At 38.5% G+C, this 13668-nt stretch overlaps 1 protein-coding gene across 1 annotated transcript in view; it reads right to left on the reverse strand.

Annotated features, from left to right (window-relative positions):
• Positions 1-3374: 3374 nt before the first annotated feature.
• Positions 3375-13668, reverse strand: part of STK3 (serine/threonine kinase 3) — a 134878-nt gene continuing 124584 nt past the window's right edge. The window contains exon 12 of the mRNA XM_035893910.1: positions 3375-3939. Coding sequence (XP_035749803.1) covers positions 3781-3939 — 159 coding nt within the window. The 3' untranslated portion in view covers positions 3375-3780. The remainder of the gene's footprint in view (positions 3940-13668) is intronic.

Here is a 13668-nt window from a genome sequence, read left to right on the forward strand (position 1 = left end):
CCCTTCATGAGGCCCTTTGGTAAAGTGTCTTTGTGGGTAAATTCTTAGAGAATAATTTTAAAAAATCAGAAAAGAAATGGGCTACAGAATCAAATTTGAGACATTCAATGTATTCATTTTTTCTGTTAACCCTATCCATTACCTAGTGTTGTTCTCATTGCACTAGAAAAATCAAAGGAGCACCCAAAGCTGCTGCTGTCGGCTGGTACCTCCGCGTACCAGATGCCTATGAAGACTTCCAACGTACCGGGGCGGTGCTCAGCTGTCTCAGGATGAGGCCTTTAGCAACCTTAGATGGCAGAGAGAGGGACTATCACAAAGGACTGAGGATTTCTGTCCTCAGACTGACCTGATACTCTTCCACTGAGATCCTCAGACTCCTAGAGCTTGCAGCAATGACTTGAGCTGGAAAAAATCCTTTCCAGAGCTGACTTTTGAGAGATGTGGGTTTCTGCACCCACAGTAGTATACAAAGGAAATAAAAGCATGAGAGATGGCTATGGAAATGAACATTAATGGTTACTATTGCATAATTTAGCTTCAGTTAGAATGAACAAGACAACGACAATTATACATCAAAAATTAGCTTTTATTACAAATGTTTAGTAATAAGTAATGATTTTTCAAAAATTTTTTTACTTACTAAATCTAAACGTACAAAGTCAGAAGCAAACAAGAAATTGCTTGATTAAAATCTTACTGAAGGTTAACTTGTCAGTAGTTCTATCAGGTTTCCTGCAAGGCTTGCTTTGAAAATGTCTTATTTTATTGTACTATCAGCTTTCCTTTACAGAGATGCTCATCCTCCAGTAGAGATGTGTAGTCATCAACATGGATGATTTGATTCATTTAGATAAACAGAAGAAATAAAAAATAAGTTGTCTCCATCTCTCAGTATAAAATCTATTTCTATACGTTACGCTTGCACATAATTTAAAGCCCGATACACTGGCTTCTGAAGCCAAAGGCAGCTCTCACACTGACTGCAGTGTGCACCGTATCAGAAGGGCAACAATACTAATTTCATACTAATTGGCCAAGTATTCTTTGGTCACAAATGTCCTGTATCTACCCAGTTTACAGGATCTCAGAAACTATTTTTCACCCATTTTAAGTAGCTTGTTTACATTTGTATTTTATTCCATGGCTTTCAGGTTTTTCTCCTGCATCTATAATCCATACCTGTGTGCGTGCATGTGCACAAGATTTATTCGAGTTGTTTCTGTGCAGGCAGATCAGGAGTGAGGAAAGGATGTCCTTCATCTTCTGATACCTTTCAGATGTCAGACTGCAACAGCTCTAGTCTAAATCAGCCTTTTACTGGAGCTGCCAGGATAGGCAATTCGTATTTAGTGCACTGCCTTAGTAAAGTTTTCAGAATATACAAAATATGAAAATTGTGATCTTTTTATTACAATGTCTATTACACTGTAAAGCCACATTATTCAAAATCAAAGCCTTCTTTTTGATGGGAAAAATTGAAGAGTATAAGGGGAAAGATAGCTGCTAATGATGCAAGCAAGAGCGTCTGGACAATGACACTTTGCTTAAAAGGCACACCAAGAAAAGGCAAGCTAGGTTCCTCTCCTGATGGTTGAATCTGTTTTATATTTTTTCTTATGTATATAGATATGCATATATATGTGTGTATACCTACACAAATATATGTACGCACACACACCTTTGAGTTTTTGAGACCAGAAAATTCAAGAATTAGAAATTAATTTTAAATAAATAAGAACCACACTAATAGGGGGAGGTTGGTGCTGTTATTTTTTGCTGCATTATGATTATAATCTAATGACACCGTGATATGATTACACCATTTTTTACTTTACATCATTTCATTGTATAAATGTCAGGCATAAGACTACCGGTGCATTTATCTTGCCTAAAGTAATACTTATGGATCTTCTGTGTTCTTGCTTTCTCATAAGGGATGGTCATTACTTTAAGAAATATGAAGAGAGTTGAGGGTAAGGTTGTTCTGGCAATCACAATTAAAATTTATTTGACTCTAGGGTTACATGTCGGAGCGTGGCATGCACGCAAACACACAGACAGAATGACAATGACAACAGTGGCTGCACACAGCTCAAACCCAAGCACTGGTCCCAGCATGGCTGTAGTACACTGCTCTTATAAAAAACTTCTGTTTTCCTTTTGCATAAGCTTTATGATATAATGCACTGTTTCCAAAATCTGCACTGTTCCATCTAAATGGTCCACATATGATGACAGCAAATGTTAAGAGGTATGAGATGATTACTAACTTCCAGAAAACATTGAACAGAAGATGCCCGTACAGTAGTCACCATTAAAAGCTTAACAGCTGAAGGTTGAATGTAAAGATCTTTCCAGCTGTACTGTTTAAAGAAGTATGACTATCACAGTAAAGTTATTTACACAAAAGGCAACAATAGTAAAGATATCAACAGAGAACACAGTAGATTGTTCAGAAAGTGGATCACATTTTCCGCTAGGTCTGAAATATTTCTTGCAATGCTGTAAATTCTACCTACTAGATATCCCACAATATAAACCAGACAGAAGAACTTGTGAAAAGGTATTAAGAGCTTGGTCCTGCATTTCTGATTCCCCAAAATCTACCACAGAAGACCACGGGAATTTTGAATGTTTAGTGACTGCAGGACTAAACCCTCAGAGGACTGCAAAATGTTACTTCTTTTCAGTACTTATTACATATAAGTATTCAATTGATTTTCTTTGGCTTTTAAATTACTATCCCTTCGTATCTATAACGTGAAACCAAATCAAACCAAACGCAAACCACTAATAACTCCCCTCTCCCCTCAAAACAGTGATAAAAAAATTAAATGAACCAAAAAACATATCTAGAAAGTGTAGCTGTTACTCCATTATAAAACTACGGTGCAAAATAGAGGTTTATACTGGTCAGAATTGCAATAGCAATTGGAAATTTACACTGATGGAGGAATGCAAGCATTGCTTCTCCTCAATAACAGAAAAATCAAAACTGACTAGGCACTTGTTTCCTTGTTTAATGAGAGATCATTCAGTGTACGTAAAAATGATACAAATACTCTCTAAAAGAACGCTCTGTAGCCTAACAACTGTATTGCTCAATTATAGCCACGTTCCCTGGTTCAGGAGAGCAGAAAAACATGTGCCTATTACTTATTTTATGCTTAAATCCTACGAATGGGCTGGATACATGTTCAAGTGCTGTCCTGAATTGGGATGCTTGCTGAAATTGGAGTTTTGAAAGATAATATAGTGGCGAGCTTCTTTTCATTATACTACAATACCAATGTTATCTAATCTGGCTCCTCTCTCCACGATATTATCCTAGTACTTCCTAATAAAAAAGAAAACAGGCATAAAATAAATAGGATAACCAAAGAGTACATAATAAATATGCTACTAAGTGGGAGGAAAACATATTGCAACATAAGGCTCTGTAGTGTTGCACAATCAAGAAATCATTCCAGGTGCTCCCAACACACAACTCCTACTGTACAACACCAAGTTACCACTACAGACCTGGAAAAGATTGGGAAGTACAGGTTGAACTTCTATTACATTAGACGTTTGAAAATATAAAGAAGTGGTAATGTGTTTCGCTGCCTTTGCGGAACAGCGTGTGGATGTTCTTTCACTGCTCCAATTCTCATTGCTTGTGAAGGAAAATTCAAAAGATTGGTTTTTTGATAATTTTCATAATCGCATTCCTGCAGACTTACAAAGTTACCAGTGTCCACACTGACTCATAGTATTATCTCTGAAAGTGGAACAAACTCAGAAATTTTGTTGCCTCCGTTTCTTTGCATCCATCGCATCCAGAATAGGTTGCCTCTTTGCTGTGTACCTCTGACGAAGCTCCTCAATTTCTCGTTCCATCATAGGGTCCAAAGCCTTTAATCGCATCTGTAATTCTTCTAAACTCAGATTCTTTAACTGTAAAAAAACAACCACCAAACAAGCGAACAAAAAAAGAAAACAAAAAAAGATTAAAACCTATTTACAGCAAAAATGAAAGCCTCCACCTTTTGTAATCCTTTAATTTGCAGTTGCAGTGTGGGGTTTTTTTTTTTGTTCTTGGGGGTGTGTGTGTGTTGTTTTGTTGTTGTCCCCCCTGCTTTGAGTGTATGTATACACATATATAACTGTTTCTATAACCCAAAGCCTTAGTATGCTCCACAAGTAAATAATTTAACAGCATATGAAAATACAAGCACACACAGTACATTTATTTTAAAAAAAAGAAAATCACTTTGCAAATGTTGCAAATAGATTGCAAATAAACATAGGGCTGGAGTTTAACTCATTAGGCTGAAAACAAGCATGCCACAGTTTACACAATTATATTCACGTATATATGACTTAATCAAATACTACTTATTGAACTTCAGTCTCTTACAGAAGCCTGAAAAATAGATAGCTGCTGCAAGTAACAGTCTGCCAGATATTTAGAGCTACTTTCTGGTAAGAATGACAAGGTACCTGTCTGCCTCAACAGACTGCTGCCAGAACTAGTCAAAGCAAATTGCAAACAGAGGGTTTAAATAATACATGAAATAATTTCCAGAATTCATGGGAGGGAGTTACCTTTGACCAAGCTCTTCTCCTTCTAAAAATATTTTCTCACAACTGTTAAACAGTTCATTACATTGCATTCATTAAGAGTGATGGGTCATATAACAAGTAAATCGCTTCGCTGGCACGCTGGCCGCTGCAAATAAAAGCTAGAGTCTTGTCAGGTGCTGGGGCACGCCAGGCATTACTGCCCTGCCTGCTCTTGCAGGGGAGGATCCACATTGGAAATACGTTCCTTTGGCTGGCCAATGAATCATCTAGTGCCTCTCCGCATTTTCTCTCTTGTCGGAATTGCCTATGTGCCAATTACTCTTCAGCAAGTGTAAAAATATCAACAAATTTCAAATAGCACAACTAATTCCATCCTTGGAGAGTGATAATCTATATTTTGTTTGCAAATATTCTGACATTGCAAACAAGCACACCACCTAACTCGGGGCAAAAAAAAAAAAAAAAAAAAAAAAAAACATTTTCTGAATCATCCTACTAATGAGTCAATACTTCATTCACGAATCTAGGGCAGTCTTCCATCAACACAGTCTGATCTGTCTTCCCTGAGGAACGAAATACTACTTTTGATCTTTATTTTTATCAGCATCTGAGGTATATAAATTAGCAACACATATTGCTACATAGAGTCCAAACCCCAGCGTTATGACTTCTACTAACAGATGACATTGTACATAGTACATAAATAACTTAAAAGTCATAATAAAGAGGGAGTGCAGATCGGAAATTCATAGAAGAGCATATGCAAAAAGATGCACATTTTCACACAACATCATTTTAACAGTAAGATTCCTAATGAAGGTGAGAAAACCCAGATGTCAAAATATTTTCCAGGACCAAAGATCCTTAGACCTGTACGAGCTTCAGGGACTTCAGATCTGCTCAGTAGCTCGACAGTAAGGACAAATGAAGCCTTTAGTTTCTCAGGAAGGAAAGAGATGCCTCTCAAGTAATTAAATATCATCTAGTTTACTGTATTTTTCCCATTTAATATATGCAAGAAAGGATGGGGAAAAGGAATCGTAATTCTTCAGTCACCAAGACGTTTGCAGAAAAACACCTTCCCATTTACAGGGAAAGTAAAGATTTTAAAAAACAAACAAACAAACCCAAACCCATTCACTTTCATTTTTAGCCCATTGATAAATGTAACTGGCACAGGGCAGGCACCTTTCAGTGAAGATATTACTTTAGAGGCTGAAGTGTCAGAGAGCTCTGCAGTATAATGAGAAGAGACAGCAGTGCCAATTTCCCTGTTTAAGTGATCCCAAGGCAGCACAGATGGGAGAAGCAATAAACCCACATTTTTTAGCATGTGCAAGAGGAGAAACATATTTGGGGCTCCATGTACCAGCAAATGGACTAAGGAAGGCACCGTGAATAACCTCATGTGTGAGTGTCTTGTGAGAACGGTCACCGATGAAGTCTCCTACCTGCTCTGGGCCAGCCTGGGTACCCACTTACTCCCTCTCAGTCACCGCTGTAGACATCAGGCTTACACTGCACAGAATAGACTCCAACTCATGCGATCACACAATTATTCTGCACTGAAAAATGTTTTTTTATAAATTGTCAGAGAAGAATGTGATGGGTGAGTTTTCATTTAAATTTGAATCAAGAAACAGAGCCAGCAAACAGAATTAAATATTCTTTAAAGATCACAGACAGCTGGGCTGGAAATTAAAATATAAAGAGAATGCATTTTTAAATCGAGGGTATAAGACTCGTTCAGAATGATCTCAACCATGTCGCCCAGGGGGCCCAGGGAGCCACAGTACTCATCTGTATGAATAGCTGATGCTTGGGACATTCAAAGGAAGTAAATGCCAGGAAACAGGGGCATTAAGAAACTGAAAATAGAGTTATGAAGGTCTCATCTATCTGACATCAGATGCGGGATTAGGCAGGAATAGTCAGAGAGCTCTATGTACTACAGAAAACCACTTAAGCACATCTAAAAGCCCCAGCTGACTCTGGGATGTGTGTGTGTGTGTCCACAGACATGTATGTCTCCTTGGTAAATTTCAAAATATTTTTTCTTGACTTCTGCCTGTGCTATAGATAATACTTCGTGAAGCCTGAAGCCTGCAAAAGCCTAAATGCTGAATGCAACAGCAAGGTTATCAAACGGCATGTGCAGAAATAATTCAAACAGGATATTTAATTATTCCTTTGTAATTTATTCCCCCGCATCATAAATATTTGGATTCAAACTCTTAAAGCAACAAGAGCTCAGCACTCTCATTTGCAAACAGTTCACAATTTAAAGTGCCATAATTAATTTCCCATGTAGTTTGTTGTTGTAACAACAACTAAGGCTACCAGCCTTAATGGGAAAAGAGAGGAGAACATTCAGCTGTGTAAGCTACAGGAGTTCAAAAGGCTTTAAATTATATTTTGATAGCTTTTTAAAAGCTGTAAACTGTAGCAGTTCAGTAATCAGGATAGTATTTGTCTGACAACGATAGATAGTTCAATTTCTGCCACTCCAGATAATGGAATCAATCATGTCCTTTTGGAGATCTAACACCCACAATCATGGGCCACCTCCAAGACAGAGGTCTTCAGTAACCAGAGTTTCTGGTAAAAGCATTTGCCTTCCCTGGGACCCTTCATATCACCAGGTAATCATGTGGGTTTGGGAAAGTAACAGTCCAAATTCCAATTTCTAATGCCATGAATCAACCAGTTACATACAATAAGATACAATATTCAGAAAGCGTGCCTATCAGTTTTACACACACATACAGTCTTTCACAGGGGGTATGCATACTGTTTTCCAGTAGAAAAATTAGGTGTTTACAGAAGAGGAGAAAAAAAAAAGCAATCAACTTTTCTCCTAGAAGGTGTATTTCTTAACCTGATCACTACAGAGAGTTACAATGTATAAAGGAAGCAAGGAAAAAAACCAAGGCAAAACCATCTCCATAGCTAGGTAACATTGAATAATCGCTTCTACAAGCTGATAGATTCTCAAGACACAGTCGCACCCAAAGAAGACACACTGAAATTCTCTGCTTCGCCTGAGCAAAGGAAGTTGACTTCACTGAGGCACAGACCAGCTAACAGTCACCCTGCGGGGCGAGCTCCCAGTGGTGCAAGCTGAGTGCCAGCAGCTCTTGCCTCTGCCTTCTCCTCTCCCTGATGCAGGGGAAACCCTGGTGGAAGAAAGGCACCCGTGCAGAAAGGAGCTCCATCAACCCAATCTTCCTGGGGTTCAGTGGCTGAAGGTCCTTTCCGCGGCACCACCTTGAGCTGGGACAACCAGCACAGAACCAAAGCATAACTAACCTTTTAACTGAAGTCACTCTGGCCAATACTAGTTACAGGTCGACTGCATTTTTTACATGTCTTCAAACTGACGCACAAGGAATTCTTTCCTCACATACTGATGCAGTCGTCTCTCAGAACCAAACTTCAGCACAGCAAGTGCAACAATTTTTACCTTTTTGGTCTTTCAGTCTATCTTCTTGCATCCCAGAAGGACCAGCTTCATTTGGATCAGCATTTTCAGCAAACCAAAGAATAGTTACTTGCAGTCAATACTACTTCTGCCTGCAGGAGGACCCATGCAATACCTTACATATTTTGTCCTCAACCTTTGTCAAATCATTCTGATGAAAATTCAGACCAAAATGGGCACTTGGAAAAATATGTATATGCGTTCCTGTGTACAGACCTGAGTTCTGTAGCAGTAAGCTGAAAAGGAAGGCTATAAAGTACAACCAAAAATGGACTCTCAGAAGTCATGAAGTCAAAGGGTGCAATGCAAAGCCTGACTACTGGCTTCCACCTGTGTCCAGCACAGGAGTCAGGAAGAAGGACACGCATCTGAGATACTTGGTGGTGCCTGTGGTGTGTTGATTTAGGTGAAGGGGTCTGGAAAACAGTCTGGAACTCATTAGCCACACTTGGCCACCACATATCCGTAGCCATCCAAACTTTTCAGGAGGCGAAAGCCAAAGTTTTGGTGGATGTAGCACACTATAATCTTAATCCACCCTTGACAGCTAACAGAGCTCTAGGCTTGTGATGTTTTCAATATGATAAAATTAGATTTCATTAGTAATTCCATAATGCATGAGTTACCATTGCAAACCTCCAGTCTATCAAACTAAATTATGGAATAGTGCCAATAAGCTGGTGCAATGAAAACAAGCAAATGTATTTTCAGGGTTTAAACTGTTAAGAAAATAGATATTCAGTCAAAAAATAATCTGTATCAAGTTTGTTGTGTTTACTTGAAAAAACAAATTCTTCCTAGCAACTGCTTAAATGAATCTTACAGATGCAACATGCCTTATTAGAGGCCTTTGATTAAAAAAATATGGATTGTTAATACTGTATTCTGAGTCATCTATTTTCCCATCTGCTAGTAATTCCTACAACATGAACTATCAACAGAATGGCTAACAACAATAATTTTCTAAGGCAATTGCAGAAGTGGGTTGCCTATAGCACTTTCTAAGATTTAACCAGTGCATGCCTTGGATTGTTTTGTGTTGTTATAGTGGCCTCAGGTAAGTGAAACTCTTTCTCTCCAGCTATTCCCTTCCCTCTGCTGAGCAGTTTTCTTTTTGCTAATGGAATGAGCTCCACTAATGATTTCAAACTCCTTTTTTACTAATACAAAAAGTTAGACCCAAGTCAGGATCCAAAAGGTACAAGCTGGGCCTTTCTGACCAATTTTTCTGGTCTACAAATTCAAACCCCAAGCCCGTGAATCTGACTTACGTAGCCGTTTTCTCAGGCCTGTGTGCAAGGAAATGCTCCACGGTTACTGTCATCTGTTCAGCTGCTCCCGTGCAGCAACGAAGGGAGAACCGCTGTATGTCTCGTGCTGGCAGAGAAAATTGTGCTGCCCTCGTGTAAGCAGCATGGGGTGCTGAGCTGTCCAAGACACCCACTGGCCACGTGTTAGAGCTCTGACTTGCTGTCATCCCCACCCCTGCTGTCACTACGGTGGGCACATCAGTCACAAGAAAACAAACTTGAATGGGGGACTGAGGGAAAGCATTTATTTGAGGATATTTGAAGAGCAAGCCTCCTTGTCGCAAAACACAAAACGTGGGGTTATACAAATATAAACAGGACGTCATTTAGTATCATTATTTTGGACAATTTATGAGAAAGACAGACTGACAACCCAACTTTCAAAAGCCAAAGCTCATCCCACAGGACTACAGTTATCTTAAACATTTTGGCGAGTAAAATAAGCATGTTGCACTGAGAGAAAATTAAAGACTGACAAGTCCATGTAATTTTAAAAAGTCTTTTTCAGGACAAAATTGTATATAAATGCCCCATGATTAATTCCTATTTTCACTAGTAAAATACTCTCTGCTCAGACTGTACATAATTTTAATAGCACAAAGCTAAATCACAGTTACTACCTTCAACATTTTTCAGCTCTAGAAGGCTTCATACAAAGTTACATTTCAATAGCAAACCAACAAGGGGAAAAAAAGTTTTCTATAGCATTAGTGCATACTATCATTTGCATACCGTTGTTGAATACTGCCTAGGGCTTTCCTTTGAGCACATTAAGTACTGCCAATCCTAAAATTCCAAAATCATGAGCTGGGTCCTTCACCTTCATTAAATTACACTTAAAAATTACATTCCTAAAATGAGAGGGTTTTAGGAGGAGGGAGGTGTCTTTTTATTTCCCTTTTCATTTCTAAGTCATAAGGAGGCAGCTAGAATCTAAACATTTCTGCAATTAAAAAGGCTAAAAAGTTCAGGAAAAAAAAATCTAGTAGCCAAAAACTTTAATGAGCAATCCTGACCCCAGGAACTGAAATCTAAATAAAAGCACGTATCATTGTGAAACACCGAGTAAAATTAGCAATAACGCTGACTCTTGCCTGTTGCAATTTTACCCAGTTCCTGACAAAACCAGTCGTGTAGTGTGCATTAATGCTTTATCATATCCTAAGCAGTTCAAATATCGCTGACATTGTTTTTACCGACTAGAGCAGCTGACGTTCATGTAGTTGCATGGTATAACATTTTCACTAAAATAAATAAAACAACAAAGAAGAATCTGAACAGGGGGAAATGAACGGCAAGCAATGTAACTCAAAAACCTGGCAGCTAGTAAACATCCATTAATAAGCACCTTTGAGATCAAATCTTCAGTATCTGACAGATAAGTTTAATAAATGAATTTAATTTTAAAAGTGTAGAGAAGGAAAAAATCCTACCATTTCCTCTTCCCATGTACAGAGAGTGTATTGTTACATTACACACTTACCATTGAGTCTACTGAAGCATGACACTAACTTGCTACCACCTTCTCTTTAAAATTGCATCATCATTTCTAAAAAAACTTTGTTTTTTTTATATACTGTGATTTTCTATACCAGGCATCTCAAGCTTAATGGTACAGTTAGCCCTGAAGAATACTATAAATGTTTACTGGAGCTCCCATCAGAGTAAATAATCTAAAGCTTAGGAAAAACACTCTCCATCTGGATACTCACCATGCTATTTAAACTTGATTGCAAATATACCCACACAGTGCCGACAGCAAAGCAGCTACTACACCTGACCTAAAAATACATAGGATTCCCCCCCCAGCCCTTTCTGCTTTTGGAGGAAAAAAGTATGGGAAGAAAAAAACAAACAAACAAAACCCAAACACCTTTTCAAATATTACCATGCAAAGATATAACGCTTTGAAATGAATAGGAATTCTTTAGCTAGAGCTCTTAGTGTACTAAGTAGTCAGCATTTTATCTCTACTAATCTGTAGCTCTCCAGGGCAAGCACTTTTCGTTGTCCTTCGCGATGAGCTCAGCTATCAGCAGGTCCATTACAGTGCCCTTGAGTTCAATGCATCACACTTCAGCAAACTGCAGTTACCGTTCAGCCACAGAAATGCAAATGTTACCTTCATATCCAAAAGTTTTCTCAAGTTAAGGCACTGCCTCCTCAACATCCGGTCCTTCGATGAGAGGATCATTTTTAAAATGTTCAGAAAATAACCGTACTGCATTTTTGTAAAATTCTACTAATCTACATGTCAATGCAAGCTGTATTAAGAGCAAAGATATAAACTATTTGGGATGAGAGCCATTTTAAAAAACAAAACCATTCGGTTAAGACCCTCAAACATCCTACAGGTAAAATAAAAAATGAAAGATGTCCCCAGTTTTGCTAAAATACTTTGTAAATGCAAATCTATTTTGAAAAGTAAAGTTCAAGACATAAGTTAACATGAAATAGAAGTCCTGAGGTTAAAAAGAAAGCTGTATTAAAACCTACAAATTAATGAAATATGTAATATCATTTAAAGCTATTTTTCTTCAATAGGTCCCTTTAAGATTATTTTAAAAATGGAAAGAAAAATGGAAACTTGTTGAATAATAAGTTATGACACAACAAGATACATGCACGCACAAAGATAATCTTGATGTTAAAACCAGATCCAGAAAAGCATTTAACCTGAAGAGCAATGGAAGAGCTACAAGAATTTTAAACCTTAAACCTCAAACCTCAACGTCTTAGTGAGGGAAAATACAAGCGAATCTCAAGTTTCTTAGAAGTACAGAATGTTGATCCTCAAAACTAAAACAAGAACGGATACAGTGAAACTACAGTTTCCTAACAGGAAAGGTCTGTTGGAGGGGAGATGCACCCCCAACCCAAAGTGCACACTCAAATTTACGTCTTACTCGCTGAGCAACCTTGATTCAGTTATATTCTTTATAAGGAAAAAAATTCAGTTCAGTTTAAAACAGCCAATTTAGGCAAAGAATACATCATCTTTAATAAATGGAAAAATGATAGACATACTGTTCGCTGGGGTTTATTTTATTTCATGCGGAAAGCGTTCTGTGTTCTGGTAGTCACGTACAACAGAGGATGGGTTTCAGCCACTTTCGGTACAAGATGGACAGGAAAAATCCTATAGTCCAGAAACTTAGGGCAATTTATAGGCAACAAATGCCAGGTTTCCTAATTTGTGGGGGAAGGAAGAAAATACAGCAAAGACAGCAAAACTGAGACATCAATTGAGAGAGGCCTGCAAAACATCAGAAAGAGCAGAATCTGAATGCAGCAACTGAACAAAGCCAGGGCCAAGCAGAGAGATTTAACTGAGCTGTTAATCGCGGCAGGGAGAAGCAGCAATCCCGACCTCAGGAAAGACTCCCGGGTTACTGCCTTGGGAGAGGGATCGGGGAGAGGATGACAGCCAAGCCTACACGAGCTTAAGCACCAAGACACAGCATGTGGACACTGCACAGAGACCTGCAGCCATCTGGGAGGGGAGAAGCAATCCCCCAGTCCGAGGCTACCGGCAGGTGCCAGCAGCAAGTTTCATTTTTTGTACAACTTTAAGGATTTATCAGAAGCATTGTTAGCTTTTAAAGAATGAGGCTTGGTCTGTAGTTTCTCGAATTTTCTTTATTCCTTCCTCAATCACTTTTTTGGAAATCTTTTTTCCCCCCTGCAGAACTGCTCAACTACCTGTTTAGTTTGATGTGGTTCACAGTTTTCCTAAGCACTGAAAGAGCTCAGCTTTTGCTAAAAGATCTGGGCTCCCAGCAGCAGCGGCATGGCCCACGGAGTCCCTGGACAGCCAAAGGGTACTGTTCCACTCCTGCACCGCGTTCCGCAGCTCACCAGCCACAGGGGCGAGAGATTTCATTTGCTTATGACAGCTTTGATGTTACGAAAACTGATTAAAATTGTTTAGAAAACTTTTTAAATCTCTTTCTACCTTAAACAATGGTTTATTAACTCTTCCTAAGGCTGCCTTCTATTGAAGTCTTAACCTACAAATCACACCAATCAGACAGATACTGCAGAGTTTCAGCTGCTTCATTAAGGGGGATTTAGTTTTTCTTTTGTAAAAATGCGCTAGCTGCACATTTGTGAAACACAGCTTACACAAACACTATCAAATAACCTTTAATCAACCTGATGAAATCTACCTTACAATGGTCTAAATCTAGTAGACAGCTACTGTCTTGCTTCTAATCCAGACTAAATTAGACCTAAAATAAGTGAACAAACACAGAAATGGGTAATCTATCAAATAGCACCACTTAGCTAGCAGCCTTTAAATAATAT

This window comes from Egretta garzetta, unplaced genomic scaffold (assembly GCF_000687185.1).
Source record: "Egretta garzetta isolate BGI_Z169 unplaced genomic scaffold, ASM68718v1 scaffold154, whole genome shotgun sequence".
Lineage (NCBI taxonomy): Eukaryota > Metazoa > Chordata > Aves > Pelecaniformes > Ardeidae > Egretta > Egretta garzetta.